General features: G+C 48.9%; 1 protein-coding gene across 4 annotated transcripts in view; it reads left to right on the top strand.

The window, feature by feature from the left end:
• Nucleotides 1-7,800, top strand: part of ABCA12 (ATP binding cassette subfamily A member 12) — a 103,107-nt gene extending 95,307 nt beyond the window's left edge. For all 4 annotated transcript variants that reach the window (XM_038142591.1, XM_038142590.1, XM_038142586.1 and 1 more), the window contains 9 exons: nucleotides 144-354; nucleotides 1,862-1,971; nucleotides 2,531-2,675; nucleotides 3,478-3,612; nucleotides 4,399-4,502; nucleotides 4,744-4,836; nucleotides 5,284-5,389; nucleotides 6,028-6,165; nucleotides 7,353-7,800. In XM_038142591.1, coding sequence (XP_037998519.1) covers nucleotides 144-354; nucleotides 1,862-1,971; nucleotides 2,531-2,675; nucleotides 3,478-3,612; nucleotides 4,399-4,502; nucleotides 4,744-4,836; nucleotides 5,284-5,389; nucleotides 6,028-6,165; nucleotides 7,353-7,472 — 1,162 coding nt within the window. In that variant the 3' untranslated portion in view covers nucleotides 7,473-7,800. The remainder of the gene's footprint in view (nucleotides 1-143; nucleotides 355-1,861; nucleotides 1,972-2,530; nucleotides 2,676-3,477; nucleotides 3,613-4,398; nucleotides 4,503-4,743; nucleotides 4,837-5,283; nucleotides 5,390-6,027; nucleotides 6,166-7,352) is intronic.
• Nucleotides 7,801-20,029: the final 12,229 nt, after the last annotated feature.

Below are 20,029 nucleotides of genomic sequence, written 5' to 3'. Positions count from 1 at the left end.
AGAACACCGGGTGGAGCAAATACCAGGAGAGAACAGAAACTGTATATCTGAGTATTGTGTGCATGCCCACGGGGAGGCTCCCTGGGATCTATCCCAGCTGCTGGCTGGTGCTGGAGGCTGAGTCTCTCTCTGCCCTCCCCCAGGTTCCTGTTTGACAGAGTCCATGGCAAAGCCTCCCTTCTGCCCCCCGGGGCCGTGGAGGATGGGGATGTCCAGGCAGAGAGGAGCCGGGTGGAGTCCGGCAAAGCTGACTTCGACGTGGTGCAGCTGCAGAACCTCACCAAGATCTACCACCTCCCTCACAAACGCATCACAGCAGTGAAGAACATCAGCCTTGGGATCCCTGCTGGGGAGGTGAGCCAGGGGAGAGGGCTGCAGGCACCTTCCCCTGTCACTGCCATCTTCTGTAATGGTTTGTTTCTGCTCTGGCCTCTTCCTTTCTTTGCCTCATTTATTGATTCTTGGGGTTACAGTAGTGACAAAAGGCTCCTGGTAGATTTGGGACATCAAGTGACAGTTTGAAGGCCCTAGAAGGAGGGAAAGTGGATGGGAATTGATGGAGCTCTATATTTAGAGCAAAATGTCTGCATGCTCTGTTTGTACAGTCTGGTCTTGGGGGGGGGGTCACTGGGGATCACCAGGTGGTAAATGAAGACAGCAGAACGTGTCCAGCTGAAATTACTCACCTGAACTGCATGGGAGATGGTGAGTCAGGCTTATCTGCTTGTGTTTTCCCATCAGGGGAAGACAAATCACTCCAGCTGAACACACATTTTCATGAATCACAACCTAAAATTAGTTCCAAAGAAAACAACCTTCTATGGTCACGTCAGTGCAGTTGCTTCCCTGAGAAGTAAAAAGACAGGAGTACACAGAGCACCTCTGAGATCCAGAGGAAACTGGAGACCAGATTCTAACTCAGGCTGTGCACCTGACTTGTGGGGAAGCTTGGAATTAATCCTTGGCACCTGGTTCATTTTAATTGCCTGGGTCCCACGGAGATGAAAGGACAGTACCCTCACATGGACGCTGTGCTAGTCTTTATGGCTGGGGATTTTTATAATCCAGGACTGGCATTGAGGTTTCTGACTTTTAGCAAAATGCACCCTGACGCTGCTGGGATTCAGGGCACCATTCCCCACCTGTAAGCAGAAGCTGTGGCCCTGCACTGCAGACTGTGCACAGTTCCTGTTGCTGTATGGACCAAGGTGGGGAAGAGCCATGGATTGCTGTGCATCCCCAGCACAGGAGGACTTTCACATCAGCTGGTCTGTACTAATGATGGCCAAACAACAGTAATTATCAGCACAATGGAGATGGCTGATGCAACACACCACTGCCTATCTCCAACCTTAGTAACAAAATGTGGATTTTACCATGACACGCTGGAACTACACTACAGAGGGACAATTCTTCATCTTATTAATGTAGTGCTTTGGTGATACTACGTGACAAAAAACTTGTGTTGATGAAGGTTTTAACCAGTGCCAGCCCAAACCTCACTCACCCCATTGCCAGGAGCAGCTCTGTCCCTGTCAAGGGGAGGCTTGGCACAGATGAGCTGGTGGGGATTTGGCCTGAGCTCCTGCAGAAATGCACCTCACAGTAAAAGGATTGACTCTTCTGGAGACACATCCTTGGTTCTTCACCACATCAAACGAATGGTGCTAACATAAGCTGGAGTATATTGCACCATGAACAACCTCCATTATAACACTGGCACGCTCTGAGTTCCTCTGGCAATTCATCTTGCTCAAGGGGCTGGAAAAAGAAGGGGCAAGGTGCACTGAGCACCCATCTCAGAGCAATATTTCTGCATTACAAATACAGCAAGTTTACATTTTGACTTTTTTTTTCCCAGTGCTTTGGCTTGCTTGGTGTGAATGGAGCTGGAAAGACAACAATCTTTAAGATGCTGACAGGGGATATTGGAGCATCCAGTGGAAGGCTGCGGGTCCAGGACCATTCTGGGTATGGAGAGTATGATTTCTGGGGAAGCAGATCAACCTGAGAGCAGCTCTTAAGGCTGGGTGGCAAAGGAAAAGAAATGTAAAAGTCTTAAATAAAACAGTCAAACCAGAGCAAAAGTAAATAAGCCGGGGAATTCAACTTTTGAAAGGTGGCATGGTTGCTTCTTAGGAGATTGCATTTTGCTGCTCAGAGGCGTTTGTTCCACTTCAGCCCATTGCAAATGGGATCAGGCTCAGATCCTGAGCAGTGTGATCCCACTTCTAAGCCAGACCAGGAAGCCAGCAGGGCACACCTCAAAGCTTTCTTTACCAGGTGTAGGCTTGGTGGCAGCTGTGTCACCTGAGGTGCTGGCAGTAACTGGAGAGCTAGGTACTGGACATGCAGCCCCTGCAAAACTAGGAGCCTGAAAGCTGGAGCTCTGCAGATCCACTGCATTTTTCTTCAAGGGTTGGGGAGGTGGCTAGGGAGTAGGAGAAAGGGATTTTCTCCCTCCTGTTTGATTCCAGAGTGCACTGGCAATTCAGTGAGGTTACAGTGATGTGCCAACCTCCTTACACAGGTCCTTGAATGACATCAGTGAGGCCCACTGGTCACTCTTTGGCTACTGTCCTCAGGAAGATGCCTTGGATGACCTGCTGACCGTGGAAGAGCACATGTATTACTACGCTCGGCTGCACGGCATCCCAGAGCGGGACATCAAGGGAGTGAGTAACAAGGGGTTTGACTTGCAGCATTTTTGTCATTTGGAGCCTTTAAATTAGTCCTTCAGTGTGGGAACCCAGGACATCCCTCTGGGTGCCCTGGATGGCCAGAGCTGCTGGCAGGGGGCTCTGAGACCCTGGCATGCAGCCAAAGACACACGTGGGGTTTTGATCTTAGCCCGTGGAGCAAATTACTAACTCTGTATGAAGAATTACAAGCCACACACAAGTTTAGGTATTGTAGTAGAGATAATCACAAAGTGAAAGGAAGGATTTTTGAGTGCTGTACAGGGGGGTTTTAAGCCTTGTACGCAGGGGTCCAAGTTTTGTACATGGGGGTCAGGGGTTCTAAGATGGAGGGATTTGGGTGTGCCCTGTCCTCCTCCTTTCTCCTTCCTAGCCTCCATGTCTTTGGTGATGTTGGCACTCACAGATTGGTTTAGAGTAGAAAGTCACCATTCAATATGGATAGTAGGCATTGGGGAAAAAGTATAAACACCTAACATGTAATGTGTGATATAAAAGATGGCACCAGCCCCTGGGAGGGCAGTGTGCCTTTGTCTGAGCTGCTGAACGGGCCACAGCAGTTCAGGAGAAGAATCTTTTAGATAAACAACAATAAACAACCTTGAGACCGGACAACAGAGGACTACTGAGTCTTTCTTTGAAGGCACGGTTGGGAGCAGAGACTTTTCCATCTTTCGGGGTCACCCCAATCCGGGGCTGAAACCTCACACTTCAGTAGATACATGTGTGGTAATCCATGGGCTGGACGTGTTGTGGAAGCAGAACTCTCACTCCCTAGGTTGTACTCCAGCTCCTCCACCGGCTGAACTTGATGGCCTACAAGGACAGAGTCACCTCTATGTGCAGCTATGGCACCAACAGGAAACTGTCAACTGCTCTGGCTCTCATTGGCAATCCATCCATTCTGCTGCTGGTGAGAAATGGGGTCTTGTTGAGGGAGGAGGAGCAGGTCCTTGGGCTGGCAGGAAAACTTGGACAGTCTCACAAAACTTCCTCAGGCACAGCTTAAGGGACACTCCACACGTGCCCGTACTTGGCCTGACGATAGAAAGCATCACAGGAAAGTTCAGGTTCCAGCAAACACTCATGTTTTCTTTGAGGCCATAAGAGAGTGGCAAGTCTTTCAGTTTCTCTGGCAGCATCTTCCAGAAGTCAAAAATAGACCGTATATTTGCCAATTAAACTCTCCTAGTTCCCAGCTCTGTCTTGTTTTTTATTTCCATCAGCTTACCTGCAGAGCCTTGCAAGAAAAGCAACAGCCAAGGCTCCAAAACTGTAGGAGAGCAAAGGGGCCGCTTCCCTCAGGATCATAAAGTGACTGCTTTTTTAGGCTTCCTGTCTTGTCTTTCACTCTGAATTTCTAGTTCTTCCATGGGCTTACCCCATTGGTAAAACATACCTTTTTGTGCCGTTTTCCCACTTGCTGTGTACTCAGTATGTGAAGACCTCTGTGAGCAGGATCTGCAATATTAAGTTGGATACCTAGTGGACATAAATATCCCTTATCCCAACTTCTACCAAGCCCAGCAGTGCTGCCTTTACTTCTGACCACCTGCCAGTGCTCCTGCTGCTTTGTGAGATAAAAAAATCTCAATAAAAATAGGAGGGGGGAATTCTCTCTGTACTAAACTGCTGCCTGAGCCCAGGCTTGTTTGCTTTTTGAGTGCAAATTTCCATCCAGTCCTGTCTTTCCCAACAGGATGAGCCAAGCTCTGGAATGGACCCGAACGCCAAACGCCACCTTTGGAAAATCATCAGTGAGGAAGTGCAGAACAAATGCTCAGTGATACTCACATCCCACAGGTAGGGCTGGGCTGCTCTGCCTCCCTTTTTGGGGTCAGCAGAAGTGGGGAGAGATCCATCCCTCACTGGTCCTTGCACAGTTTCAGGGCACCAAGCTGTGAGAGGTGTGGGGGTGTGTTGTGGCTGACTGTGGTGTCCACAGAGACCCACTGTAGGGAGGAGCAGTGGTGTTCTCCAGGTACTTAACCATATTTTTATACCTTCTCAATGACTAACTGGAGTTTCTTGGCTGGTTTTGCAGCATGGAGGAGTGTGAAGCCCTGTGTACCAGGCTGGCCATCATGGTGAACGGGAGTTTCCAGTGCATTGGCTCTTTGCAGCACATCAAGAGCAGGTCAGTAAAATGAACCTATTTCACTTTTACTGAACAGCCTCAGGAGTTACTGACCTACAGCTCTGAGTGCTCAGAACATGAGACCTGTGTTATCAAAACAATGACTTCTCCTGGTTCGTGTCCCTTATACACCGCTGAAATTCTGTGTTAACTAATGCACTTTCTACTCCCTCACAGCCTGCCTTCCCAGAATGTGTCCCCCAAAGTAATCTGTTCACTGCTACAAATGAGAAATATGTATTAGGGTTGAGCTTTGGTTTTATTAGTTATAACAATAGCTCAGCTTCTTACTAAGTTTCACTCCAGGTTAACAACCCTGACCCCATTCAAGCTGCACCGAGCCTGGATTAGATTTCCCCAAAGACGCTGTGCAGCACTCTGAAAGGAGTTTCTTCATGTGTTTTTCTCTTTTCTACAGCATTAATTGTGATTTTCTTTTTCCCCCAGATTTGGAAGAGGATTCACTGTGAAGATGCACTTAAACAGCAGCACAGTTTGCACTGAGAAGCTGACAGAGTTCATGAAGTCACACTTCCCAAATACATGCCTGAAGGTAAGCAAGGCAAATGCTTTCAGGAGAGGCTTTCAAAATCCCTTCAAACTGTCCAAGAAGATCCTTGCAAGGTGCCCATCTTGTCATGTACTGTGCACATAGATCTGAGCTCTCAAAGCCACACATGTCACTGCTTTCAGCTACATTTTCTGAGGGCTGGAGCACTCCAGTTCCTGGTGGCTGCAGTAACATCAGCCAAAGAGCTGCAGTGACCCTGTAAGGCAGCTGTTAGGTGACCCTCTGCCCTGGGAATGCCCTTCCCACTGAAGCCTGAAGTAGATGGAAACCCCCTTTAGGTTCACTGAGATGGTTCCAGTACTTCCAGTAACTGAATGATTACAAAACCAGAGTTACTGAGTCACAAATCCCATCCATTGTCTGTAACCCAATCTCTGCATTAATCAAAACTGCACACCTGGAGCTGGAAAATACTGTGGCCACCCTGGAGCCTCCAGCCTTGCACTTGAGTTGTGCTCCCCTAGTCACAAACCCCACAAGAGCTCCCAGTGGGGAAACGCTGGTCACTCCCAGACAATAACATTCAGAAGACACCACAGCCCCTGCCCCTTCATCCTCCCATGGCCCAGCTGTTGGATCTGTTGGCTCTTGGCTTTGCCCCACCACTCCTGTCCCCACAGGATCAGCATTTCAGGATGGTGGAGTACCACGTCCCGGTCTCTGCAGGAGGGGTAGCGAATATATTTGATCTCCTGGAAGGCAGCAAAGCAGCCTTCAACATCAGGCACTTCTCTGTGAGTCAGACGACGCTGGAGGAGGTAAGGAATTAAAATGTGAGGCCATCCATTTAAAACTGCTAACAGGGGAGCAGAATGATGGTTACACATAATGGACTGCTGCACACAATAGACTACAGTTTGAAAGGGATTTCCATCTATATTCCTCCTGGGGGTACTTTGTCAGCACTGCTGCCTCCAGGTACCTCTGCTGGTGCTAGGGAAACACACACAGAAAGCTGCCTGGAGCATAAAGGACCTATTCTTCCCTGTCACTGCTGATTTCAGGAGCCTCGTGGGTGTGGGTGAAGGGCAGCACTATGAATCACCCCCAAGTCCAGGGCTAGGCTTTCCATGGGTACTGAAAATAAGCTTAATTTCACTTCTCAGGTTGTAAGTTCACTTAGCACTACTCCAAACTTAGCTTTGGGGTTCATTCCATTTTCCTTTGGAAGAGCATTCCCAATGGCAACAGAATCTCGTAGGGAGCACATCAGCTGAAAGGATTGCCACAAGGACTCTCCTGTTGAGCATCAGCACCTGGAATATTAGGTTTGTCCCAGACAGAGGAGCAGAGCTGCAGCCCTGCAGTGCCATGGACTGTGACACAGCAGTGTGGGAGGGGATTTCCTCAGTGCTGCTCCAGTAAGGGAGAGTGGCTGTGAGAGAAACAGGCAGGAAGCCCCAGCTCAGATTTTGTGGGAGGACAGCTTGGCTCTGTGAATATGCAAATGCATTGCAGGGAGTGTTCTGGTAAGAGTCCTTTCTGTATTCATTAGCTGCTGTTGAAAGGCAGGCTGTTCCGTGTGATTTTATACACCTCTCTGTACACTCTGCAGTTGTGCGCGCACAGATGTCAATAACACAGAGACAGATGGGTTTATGAAGTAATCATGGGGCTGTGTAACAGTGTGATTGAAGGGAGCCACTGCATGGGCAGTGCCTCGCTGGCTCCTGGGGAGCCTGAGCTGCAGGACAATGAGGCTCCATGCAGGAATGTCTGCCTTTAGATGCCGCTGGCGGTTCCGCAGTACGGGAGCGCACATCCATTTATTTACATGAGCCCACGGAAGCCCAACAATCTGCAATTCTCAAATTCAGCGTGAATCCATCCCCGAGCGAGCTCTCCAGGCTCACAGTCAAATGAACAGCCATGCCTTTTTTATATTCATTCGTGTCATAAATTATTTATGCTGTCACATACTGAGTGTTTGCCTTTAAACTTCCAGGTTTTCATCAACTTTGCTAAAGATCAAGCAGATCCCGATGGCGCGGACGCAGGTCCTGATGTGACGCTGGACAGCTCTGACACAAGTAGCCAGGCTAGCACCATAAGCTCCATCTATTGAAGGGATCCACCCACACGGGATCACAGAAGCTGGGGAAAAGACCTGACAGTCCCTCCAACCCTGTTTTAAGTGATTTTAGGGTGATGGGGATAAGCAGTCCCATTTTCTTAAAGTACTTTGGTTTTTGATATGCGCTTAATTAATGCCACTAGGAGCATGGTAGGTGTTTGAGACTGGCACTTGGTTACAAATCAGATTGGTCTTTCCACAGGTTCTTTCTCCTCTACCCCCAATTCTTGTTTTATGATCACTGTAGTGGCTGTGAGGATTTAAGCACCACCCGCTGCTCGTGGCTGTTTGCTTACAGCAGACGTGGCCGTGATGGAGCAGAGGAAGCAGAGGAGCTGTGGGCAGTGCAGGGTGTCTGACCACAAAGCAGCCCCACGGGCACGGAGGAAAGCCCACGCTCCTCTCCCTGCTCAGCAGCAGACTTCCTGGGTGAAAGTGGCTCAGTTTTGACAGGCTCCCCCTGGGGAAGTGGGGCTCATGGCCTTGCCCCTCCTCACAGGGGGGTTGTGAGGATGCAGGTGTTAAATACTGACAGTGGCAAAGGCCACTGCTGGGGGCCATCTTTGGTAATGACACAGAGCTTATCTGGTTATGTCAGCACAAATATAACTATTTTATAAGTTAGTGCTTCCAGTGGCTTTGGTTTGTTCCTGTAGCTTATTCCAGCTCTGTGTAACTCCTTGAGTGAGTCCTCCAGTCCCAGGCAGTTCCTGGCTCTTGGTACCCAGTGGAAGATGATTCCCCCACGAGCCCTTTTCTCCTTCTGGCTGGAGTTCAGGGCTGCTCTGGAACAGCCAAGGAGTGGAACAGGGCAGGTCTGTTGGCTGAATGCTCTGACAGGAAGAAGCTCTTTTCTTCATAAGATTGTATTTCCCTGAGCACAGCAGAAGCAAGGAGCATCCCCCTTGCTCATAAAGCCTCCATCTCCAGCAGCTTTGCCTCTCTGTGTCCTCTCCAGTGACCTTCCTCCTCAACCCCAAATGCTGGCCGCCCCCTGACTCCGGAGCTGTGTTTTCCCACATAATAAGGCATCATTAGCTCCTGCTTCAAAGACTCTGCCTGCTGGCTTTGAGAGAGTGCTCTGCCCACTTCTGAGAGCAGCCCCCAGCAGCTGAGTGCAGCACACCACCACACACACCCTGCTCTCTTCCCCCAGAATGATTAATAGATGGAGTAGTTTAATATGATTCTTCATTAGATGTATCAGCATAAGCCCCCAAAGACTCAGGTTTGGGTCAGGGCATTGATGTACCTTCAAGCACAAAATGAACTTAAACTCTGAGCTCAATAAACTTGCTGTTGCTGGTAAAACAGATTGCAGATAAAGCCTTACCTTGTGACACCTGGGGTGGCCCATACAACTTGCCTGGCTTCACCCACACAATTTCAGCCAGGTGGTTTCTTTTTCCTTTTCTTTTCCTTCCCCCAAACGAATTTGAGTCAAAGGAACCTTTGATGAAAGCTGCAACGACACATCTTTGTTACCCTGCCCATGAGTTTGACTAGTTCAGCTCCTCTGTGATGCCAAGGTTTGCTGTGAGAATTGTGCAAGGAGCAGGCACTTTGTAAAATCCCAAACACCCTTGATATTCAGTGGGATACTGAAGTTCAAGGTTTAGCTGCTGCAAGGAGGTCACATCCTCTCCTTGGATTTGGTGTAAACTTCTTACTGATAGCAGGAGGAGTTTTGTTATGGATTGAAAGTATTACAGAGCTTTGAATTATGCCTCAACCTGCTGACTGTAATTAAAACTGGGATTCAGCTCCTTTCCAGAATGCATTTGACACCTGCAGTTTATAAGTGACTGAAAAAGCTGCCCAGACATCCATTGTAGCTTCTATTATTATGTCTCCAGCTCTGCAAAAGCTCTTTTTTCTCATTTTCATTGCACATCTTACACAGATCACAGTATAAAATTAAGCTTTTCTCTAATGGAGGGCTTGTGCTCCCTGCAAAGGACTCGGAGCATGAATGCCAATGATTTAAATGCAGCCTTGTAATACCAATCAGAGTATTATTTTATTATGTCGATGGCTTTGCAACTGCCAGTGAAAGATGGATCTTCAGACTCTGTCCAGATGTACTTTACATGTAATTGAGGGAGACTGATACAAAACTATTCTTTTGTCCCTTTAGAGCCTACTAATCAAACAGGGAAAAAAAAAAAAGGAAGTGATTCATTGGAATACTTCAGCAAGTTGCAATTTAATTGTGTTAAAATAGAGTTTTGAGGAGAAAAAAAGCCAAAAGCATCCTTTGAATTCCCACCCAATTCTGGCATTAATAGAAACATCTGCTCCGTGTGAAATGTGTCACGGCCATGATCTACGCTCCCCGCTCTCACTCGCAGGTAAAAATAAACCATCTGCTCTTGCAATCAAGTCTGTGGGTACTGGTCCAAGCAAGCCAGAGTTTATATACTGGGGGAATTTAACTGAGGCCCGTGGAGAAGCAGTTACATCCGTTTGGGGGCTGGAAGCATCTGGCAGGGAGGTTGTATATAACGTCACCAGGGCCTGAATTACCATTCGTGCCACTTTCCAAACACCCCCATTCCCTGCAGAGCCTCAAATCCATCCTGTCCCTTTCAGAGGTAGGACACGCTCCAAGCTCAATTGGAGGCAAAACCCTCGGAAGCCAGCACTCTCCTGCCTCTGAACATCAGCTCCACGCCTCCCATCACCGCTTTGGCTCCCTGAGAAGGGCTCAGGGGTGGCCAGGAATGCGGAGCACTGACTGAGAAACCACTGATGAGAATCTGAAAAGTTTTGAGCAAGGTCTACAGGGCAGGGGAAGGATGGGGTGTCATACTGAGTGCCCCCCCACCGCCAGCCCTCTCTGAATCCCCTCAGAAATTGTGGCTTTACGTGACTCTGCTTCCAAAATGAGCCACCAGGCTGCCGCCTTCCTCTGGCCTGAGCAGGGAGCTGAGATTGCTGCCCTGGAGCGCTGCCTACCATGGCACATCACCTCTCCAGGAGCCAGAGATGAGCGTGTGTGCCAGAAGAAACAAGCTTTTCATCTTCCTCCTTTAATGCAGCGTCACCTCAGTCACCCCAGTATCCCCCGAGGAGGCAGCGGTGCCAGGGCGAGCCTGCCCAGCGCGGTCACACATTCAAAACGCATTTAACACAAGGGACAGGCAGTGCAATCCCTGAGCAGGGCCAGGGAATCAAGAAGAAGAATCGCAGAATTGGTTGTGTGCACTGCCAGGCTGATTGAAGTCAGGTTTGTAATTTTTGAGTTGTGGACTTGGAGCCAGCGATTCAAATCTCCATCCCGGCTCTCCTGCTTTGTGATGTTGATGGGAGCACGGTGCTGCTCCAGCCTGATCCTTCCTGAGCTCTGCTCTGGGTGCAAATGGCCCCTGAGGGCTGGTTTGGCAGGGTCGGAAAGGGTCTGGGGAAAACTCTTCAGAGGAGCCAGTGTTAAGTAAAATATTGTAAATATAAAGTCAAGGTCTCTAATGGGATTTTTTGGTCCTTTCATGAGAGCTGCAGGAGTGGTTTTGATACTGGGTCAGTTCAGTAAACATGTTTACAGCACAGATGAACACATCCAGGTAAACAAAATTCAGTGACTGCTGAAGCTTAGGGGCTGGTGGTGCCCAAAGACCTGCAGGCTGTGAGGAGTCACTCCTGGGATCCAGAATTTGAAGGATCTCTCCTCGTAACAGGCTCACAATGGGGCTTAGCCTGTAGGAGGAGCTTCAGCTTCCTTCCATTGCTGCAGCTTCACTGAAGTTGCTGTGAGGCTTTTTGGCTTTTTACAAGCCAAGAAAAATATCTGTCTCTTCAGTTAATAGTGGAAGGGTTATTTTGTGAGCTGGTGGAGAAAGAAAAATGGGTTTTGGATGGGAACAGCGCATAGCATGATTTTACTCTTTTTTTTTTTTTGTGGACAACAGCTGTGATCTTGCATAGCTCTAACAAAGTAGCAACAGCATATTAAAAGTGAGCACAACACAGAAAAGCAGCAGTGGGGAATGACAAAAAAAAATTGAATTCACCAGAATTATTATTCCATGGCAGTATTTAAATAAAAAAAATTACTCTAATTAATTTAGTTGTTCAGGGAGAGGATGGAAAGAAGGAAGATGGCACTGAAATAATAAGAAGAACATTAGTAAGGGACACAGCCAGCTCTTGCTGTTGGCTCTGTTCCTCATGCTACTCACATACCCAGCACTGGGAAGGAGGGAGCACAATGAGGAGCAGAATGGCAAGTGCAGCCCATTTTGGGCTAGACCTGACTCTTCAAAATATCTGTAGAATGCACAAGATCAGCCCAGGGAGTACCAGAGTTTAGGGGCTGGAGGCTGCCCCATGCCACGGTACAATCCTGCAGCAGCTGGATGGTGGCACGTGCCAGAATGGAAGAGTCCCACTGGCTGAACCTGGGATGAAGGACACAGATCCTTGTGCCTGCAAGCCATGGAGCAACACTTGGAACCAGTTCCCTCTCCCAAGTGCTCATCCCGGGGGGTGCAGCCCCCACTTCATTGCTCATTGCTGCTGGAAGACCCTTCTGGGAACAAGGCATCCACCAGGGAGAGCGATCCTGAGGGCCCCGTGCTGGGGGTGAGACAAGGACACGGCAGTGCTCCCACGAGCTATAAGGCTCAAAGCAGCAACCCCACCATCTCCCCAGCCTTGAGAGTCATGGAGGTGCTTTGGTGTTAAGCAGCGAGGCTTTCATTGGACCAGCAAGTTGGATAGAAATGAAGCATCTCTTGGAAAGAGTTCAGGTCTACACTGACCAAGAAAAAAACACAGGACGGCCATGACAATTTATGGTAACACACATGAGATGAAATCCAGGTGAAGACAGGGTGATATTTGAGACTCTTACCTCCGTTAGCAGGTCAAGGTGAACTCTGAGCCCTCTACTCTCCATGTCCTGGTTGTCAGGGGAAGGGTTTTTGCCCAGCCCTCTGCTTGAGTGTGCAGCGCCTCTTTGCCAGCCAGAGACAAACAAATTGAAGCACATCCAGCGTGTGACAGGGAGGAGGAAGCAGGGTGATCTGCCTCTCCATAACCAGACCCAGCTGGGTTATTCCTGCACAAGACAGCAATGAATCTAAGTTAAAATGATACTGAGCAGATTGAAATGCAATTAAAGGAGTCCCCTTAGGGTTGTGCCTCCAATTAGTAGCGTGCCTGTAATTACACCAGTGCACTTCCAAACGGACACATGCTGAGAGGGCCAGCAGCCCAGAGCTGAAGCCTGCCTGGTGAGCCATATCTGTGAGGTCCCAGAGGGTCCAAACATGAGGGTTTGCATCACCAGCAGTGTCCTGCTCCTCCCCTGGGAAAGAGCTCCCAGAGGAGAAACACAGGAACCTTTTTCAGCTTTGTTAAGAGCAATTTTCTCCAACAGACAGTTTCTGGAAAACAATAATTAAGATCCAAGTGCTTGTAAAAGGTAAGAGTTTTTCACACTTTTTTGTACATGACATTTTCCTCTTGCAGTGCCAGAATGTACCCTGCCTCCAGGAACCGTGAAAGTTAAAACAACAGAGTTGACTTTGATAAAAAAAATTCATTAAAAAATTAGGAATGCAAACATTAAGAATTGCTACAAACACCAGAGCACTTCTAGCTGTCCCTCAGCCATCTCTGTCGAGTTACATGAGTTAAAAGAACTTGAAATACCTCCCCACCTTTAACCTTGAGCATAATGCCATCCCCAAAGCAGGCAGCTGTGAGGCTGGAGTATGGTCCTTGGTCTGCAGCCTTAGCTGAAGTCCCTGTCAAAGCCTGTAGTCAGGCTGCTCTGGACAGCAGCAGGCCGTGCATCCACACCTTGCTCCCCCAGATTCTTATTTAAAATCCTGTCAAAGAGAGAAAATAAAGCTGAAGGGGGCTCTCCTTTGCCCGTTTTACACGAAGCCTGAGGGCTGGCATGTGTTGATCACCCAGGTACCCCATTTTAATGCAAACTCCCATCAACTTGCACCACATGGAGCCCTGGGATCAATTCTGAGAGGTGCACGGAAGCAGGTGCTTCATCCATCTTCACATGCTCCTCCTCAGGTGTTTCTTTAAGTACCTTCAATGTCAGTGAAACAAGCAAAAGCTGAGAGCCTAGGCTTAATCAGATTAACAATTCTAACCATTCCCATCCATCACTGCGAAGCAGCTGCAGTGCTGCCGAATCCCTTCTGCTCCAGGAACCTGGGAAATCGGAGCCATACCTGCTCAGCCAGGCAAGGGCAGCTCCAGGCTTGCCATAAAGAGAGCCATTGCTCAGCCTGACTCCTTTATTCATTTTTTATGAGCCTCCAGAGGCTCCCCAGAAGTTACTAAAGCGTCTCTGAGGAGCGCTGTGGCGCAAGGGGAGCGATCCCTCCTGGGCTGGTGCTCACGCTGCGATCACGCCCTGTGAGAACGCACCGGGGCATGGGCAGGGAGGCCTGTCCTCCCCCCTGCTTCTGCAATTTGTCCATCCTCGTTACAGACTCAGCAAGGGGCTTCCCCCCCCACAATCAGCTCTTTGCCACGCATTGGTGGAGGGCGGCAAAGGCACAGCTGGGGTGTTTGTTATAAACCACCCTGGCTGCCCGTTTGAGGGACCCTCCTGCTCCTCAGGGTTGGGTTATAAACTGGCATGTGTGAAATTGGACAGGATTAGGGAACACCACGCCATTGCAGCAATGGAAACCTTCACTGGGAGGGATCTAGGCTGAAGACCAGGCAGTGTACGAGCATGTGCAACCTTTAAAGGTCCTACAGCTGGGGCTGGGCCCCCAGACACCTGCAGGGGATGGAGATGCTCGGGGAGGAATGGGATGGTTTGCTCCCTGCCTGCTGCCCTGCCTTTCCTGACAGTGGAGGCAGCTCAGCAGGGGGATGCAGCTTCAGACCGAATTCATATTTCAACCATTCCGGGAATCCCGTGTGCCAGAACCACATAACTCTGTCAGCCTACAGGAAAATGCCATTCCTGTGTGGATGTCAGTGACCTGTGAGAGCAAGAAACCTTCACAGCTCCCTTGGAGAGTCTTGGTGTTGTAAGGGGTCATTTTTCCACTGTGAATATCCTACATGGGGTGATTTCAGGGCTTGAAATCAGCTCATATATGATGCTAATATAGTGCCCCTGTGAATAATATAGCACCCCTTCTCCCAGCAAGTGAAATGGGAGAGGCAAGTGTCCCCCCTGGACTGCTGAGATCCTGTATTATCTCACCAGGCTCATCCTGATAAATCCAAGCTGCTGTGTCATACTTCCCTCCCAGCCCCTTTGGCATTCCTGAGCTCTGGCTCAAGCAGGAATGATGGGGTGAGCTGGCTTGGGCTGTATAAGGGAGCACTCCAGCCTGTGAGCTTATGAAGTCCTTGAAATCACCTTAGGATGTGGGAAGCTGTTTTCCCATCCACCCAGGCTGTGACGTGCAGAGGTGCTCAGCACCCATCAAGTGCAAACAGGAGAGCCTGTGCCAGGGCTTTCCCACCCCCACGGGCCAGCTTGCAGAGTGGGGCAGGAAAAAGGAGCCTGTCCAAAGGGTTTGGATGGCTCAGGGCTGGGGAGTCCCAGCGGCAGCCTGGGGCACTGGGGGTGCAGGGCTGGGGATGTGCACTGGCTCCGGGGGAGCAGAGGAGCTCACAAACCATCCTGCTTCCATCAGGTGGATCAAGAGGAGGGATTACAGCAAAACCAGGGCACAAAGGTAGGGGTTGTGCTTGCAGCATGGTACATTGAGTGACAGACCCTGATAGCCTGGAGGGGAGGGTGCAATGGTCTCACCCACTGTCACAGTTTGGCTCTCTTCCCTGTGGAGGCTGGAGGAGCCAGACCTGCTCCAGAGATTTCCTCTGTTTTCCAGAGGGAAACAGCCCCCATGGCTCACAGGTCAGACCACTGTTTCTTCTGGAAGTTTATGGCAATCCTATTTGTGGATTAAAATGCAGCTGCCCAGGCTGCTGGCACAGCATTTACAAGGTGGCCTCAAAATACAGGAGAGAAGGAAAGCTGAACTCTGCTTTGATGTTTGCAAGTGTAAACTGCAGACCTGGGCTGAACACACTGTAAATAAGGATCATTAATCATCAGCTAAGTGCCGTGCAGTTGCTGTTATTTACTATAACAACATAAATCATCAGGAGCCGCTATCATGTTAATTTGGATTTAGTATGGATTAGTATGGAAAAAATAATATCCTCACCTATTTGCAGAATACATAGCTTTACTTGTAAACCCATACAGATGTGCTGTGGCTTTTGTTCCTTAGCTGCCTCCAGCCAGGATGCAAGTCAGGAAAATGCTCTGGGAGCTCTCCACGTGAGGGATTGCCAACAGTTCAGGCCAAGCCACAGCCCAACAAAATCTGTCTTGTGCTGACACAGTAAATCAGCACCGAGGAGGAAAGCAAGACCAGGAGGTCTTGGACCTGTTTTGCCACCCCCAGGCCTCCCTCCAGCCCCAGTGCAGGGCACAGTGCTGGCACCTCCCAGCTGCTGCATTGCATCCATGGATCTCGGCAGTAACTCCACGGGTTTCCTTATTTTTTTTATCTGCTGCTCAGCTCTGGCTTTCACATTTAAAAAGCACCAGGCATGGGTTTTGTGGGATGCTGGAGCCTGCTGCTCCTCCCTTTGGAAGGAAGGCTTAGCAGGGAAGGAGCATTTCATTTTAAATTAAGGGAGCATTACCCACACATTTCATACTCTCCAGAAATGCCAGCTGCACTCCTCCCTGATGTATTATTTTTTTTTCCCCTGATTTGACTTTATTCAAGCTAAAAGGTGGGGCTGAGACACTCATGCACCAGAGCAAGGCTGGCAGGGCACCAACAGGACTGTACTTGGTGTTTTGGGTGTGGAGCTCATGCCAGATTGGCTCCATCCCTCTCCACGGATCATTTCTAAATTTGGTGGTGACACAGCTTCACTGCCCAGGGATCCTCATCTCAGTGCTTGGGCACAGCCTCTGTCTCTGCCCTCAAGCACTCGGGCAAAGTGGGGGTGTCTTCTCTAGCTCCCAAACTAACTTGAATTTTTTTAAGTGAGGCAGGTTTGTTGGTAAGAAATCACAGCACATTTCTTCCCAAAGTCAGTCCAGCACTCACAGTCCTGGCTATCTGCTTTATCCTGGAGGAACTGCAGGTGCTGAGCCCTGACTGAAGGTGTAGAGATCCCTGACTGTCCTGATGGAGGTCACCAGTGCTGCCTCAGCTGGAGGTTAGTCCTGATTAAGAATTAGGCCTTGATATCTGGGAAACAATTATGGTTTGCATTTCTGAAATGTAACTGGAAGGAAAATAAAAATAATTTGATTTTTTGGGGTGTCCCAAGGATTTCCCTTAGGCTTGGAGCTGCAATGATACATTTAAAAACAGTGAAAAGAACAAAAGCAATGTTGCATCTGCACTTTGACTCCATCGGGTCTAAAAATGCAAGTAATTGCCTTTCGTGGTCTCTGTCATTTTTAACCTGTATTTTGTGTGTGCCAGATGAACAGACATCAAACCAAGGGTGAATCTCTCCAAGCGCTGAGCCAGAGCTGAGGTTTGCATAAATTAAAACTGGGTTAATTATAATAATTCTACTACAATAGGGATAGCATAATGAGATTAATTAGAGGGGGACTAATAAGAGGGTGCAAGCCACAGCAGTACAAAACCTGCACCCAGGTTCTTCAGTGCTTTCCTTGGACTTGTCTCCCACTCAGCTCAAGGCAATCCAACACCTAAGAGCTGCTGCAGAGCCTTACTGTGTTTTCCCGAGCATCCAGGCTCGCCTCGCACCGACCATATGTCTGTCTCTGTCTGCTAGCAGATTGCACCAAATATTTTCCTTTTTCATGGTGGCTGAGCAAACAAACACCATCTGTGGGGCTCGCTGAGGGAAATCCTGGCCCCCCGGCGCCAAGGGGAAGGCAGCCACACGTGTCCATGGGGCTGACGTTTCTGACATCCACAGCCCAAGACAAGGACTTCCCTCTGCTCCTCATCTCTGCCCATGAGTCAGGACCTGGCATCTCCCAGATTTTAATTCAGATTTTAGTGAGGAAAAGGTGGGTCCCATCAAAGCAGACTGCCCAGCCTGACCCAGGTTAGTGGGACTGCCTTGGGGTGGCGGTAGGTGGAAGAGGGCAAGAAGGCTGTTTTTTGGGTGGCTCTGTCTTGGATGCACCCACCCTGCTGGAGGCTTTGGGCATTTTCCAGCCGTGCCGAAATCCCTCAAATCCAGGACTGATGGGGATTTTTGGTCTTGCTTGACCTGCTTGGAGCCAGAGTTCTTGGAGGGCAGCTGATGTGGGATGGAAATTATTCCCAGTTCAGATTTTTTTTCCTTCAGAAGTTAAAACTCTGGGGGACACCACCTGGTAGGGAGGGTCTGTGCCACCTCTCCGTGCACCCCAGCACTGGAGCAGGGGAGCATCAGCAGTTACTGCAGCAAAGGTGTGAACGTGGTCCCTGGCTGGGCACAGGGTTTTCTCATGCTTTGCTGTTCTCTGTTACTTGCCTTTCTGCAGGAAATCCCTTTTCTGGTCAAATCAGAAGGGTAATTTAAATTTTGTAAAATCCCCCACAGTTTTTGACCCATGTGGGCATTGACAGAGATCTCCTGCCGGGCGATGGGCAGGTGGAAATTACCTGTCACCTCTGTTGCTTTTCTGCAGTGCTGGGCCCAGAGCTTGTGCTCTGACCAAATCTTTTGTACAAGTGCCCTTTGGATTTAGCAATTCGCACAGTGAAAGCAGAACCAATGAACCACAGGCTTCTCTGCTGCTGCCTTTAATTAAAAATGCCATGTCTAACACCAGCAGATGTTCCTGCTATCGAGACTGGAGGAATAATTTAATGCCGTGTAATGCAATGCTGACTGTGCTGCTTAGTCTGAAAGTGTAATAGACTTTTTATTATTATTGTTATTTCCTTTCGGGGATCAAATCCCTCCGTATTTGAAATCTGAAAACTTGGTAGTCTACCAGCCCTAATCAATTCCTGCACTGAATGATCTCAGCAGCCCCATGTCTGTCAAATGAGCACTGCAGCCCACGATGCCTCTGCGACCACAGTGAGCTCACAGGGCTTTGGGTGTGGGACAAAATCGGCCCCAGAGGAGTGGCCTGAGGAGCAAACAAAGCCTGTTAAAGCCTGTGATTCAGACATTTGGGAAGAGAGGGAATTCAAAGATGAGGCTGCGCCTCCTCCAGTTTTTTCAGAAGTCTTCTGATGAAGAGGATCCATCCTGTTGCTTGCTGTGGGTGGTCAGCACATCGAGCTGGGTGCAGAGGTTTCAGGATGTGCTCTGTATTCAGGTGGATGAGAGCTGAGGGATCCCCTCTTTGAGCTTTGGCTCTTTTAACTCCTAGGAAAACAGCAGATTTACAAAACTCAATGGAACTGCTTCCCTCTGCATGCTCCTTCCCGTTACACGATGAATCACATAATAATTGTATATTTGCTGAGAAACATCTGGGGAGCTTCGCTAAATGAATAAAATATCAGGTAGCGGTGTATTTCCATTAAAAAGTTCTTTACCAGATGGGCAATGCTTTGAAATGAAGCACGAGGTAGGCGAGGATTTTTTTCCCTCCCTTGTCAGCTGGGGAGCTGAGCCATCCTTCAGCACGGCTTTGGCTCTGGAGCCCAGCATTGTGTGGAAATCCCATTTCCAGCCCAGCACGGCGAGGATGAGCACTGCCTCAGCGGGGTGCAGAGCGCTGATGCACGCCCGCACCAAACGCTGCTGCCTTACTATATCACACCACTGCTGAAACCCCTTCACTGGCTCTCTGTCATGCAACAAATTCATTTTAAAGTCTGTGGGCCTCATACTGCCTGGAATGGCTTGACTTGTACTTTAAATACCGCATAAACCAAATTTAGAGATATATTTCTTGCTTCCCTCTGTTCCCCCCATAATTATTTTTTGCTCCTGACTCTCCAATTGGTTGCAGTAATTCACTGCTGAAGAAGACATTTCTTAGATTTCCAAGAGCGCCAGCTCCTTAACCTTTATAAAATTAAGGAGAATGAATCATTCGTGACTTTTACATCTTTCTTGAGCGCAAGTATTTGTTAGATGCAGGCTGCCCAGGGCAGTGCTTTGCCTCAGTTTAACTTAGTTGTAAATGTTTGTAAATTCCCACATAATGTCTCAGCACAATGGAATCTGTTGCATCTGTGGATTTATTGAGAGAGACACTAAACATATTTCAGCTGGAGGAAAGGAAGAGGAGGCACTTATCTGCTTTACTGTGCTATACAGTATATATCGGCATCTCATATTTTGTGAACATAAATGCCAGGTTGACTCAAGAGATCTATGGATCAAGTGTTGTTTGTAACCTGCTCCAAATGCTTCAAATTGCATTAAAGTTTCATCTCAGCAGTGAGGCCTTTTGCCATCTTTCAGGATCCCTGGTGCACGGGGAGCTGCTGGGAGCTGGGTTTTTGGAGCACAGGATGAGCCAAGCAACAGGGTGTTAAGGTTGCACCTGGCAACTCTTCATTCTTAAGGGAAAAATGACAGGCTTAGCTGATTTTGTGAGTTTATCCTGGTTTTGGCGATGTGAGGGAGCAGATCCCTGTCCC

The sequence above is a fragment of the Motacilla alba genome, chromosome 7 (genome assembly GCF_015832195.1).
Source record: "Motacilla alba alba isolate MOTALB_02 chromosome 7, Motacilla_alba_V1.0_pri, whole genome shotgun sequence".
In the NCBI taxonomy this organism is placed as follows: domain Eukaryota; kingdom Metazoa; phylum Chordata; class Aves; order Passeriformes; family Motacillidae; genus Motacilla; species Motacilla alba.
Note: the sequence above shows the minus strand (reverse complement) of the source record. Positions and strands in the feature narration are given on the sequence as shown.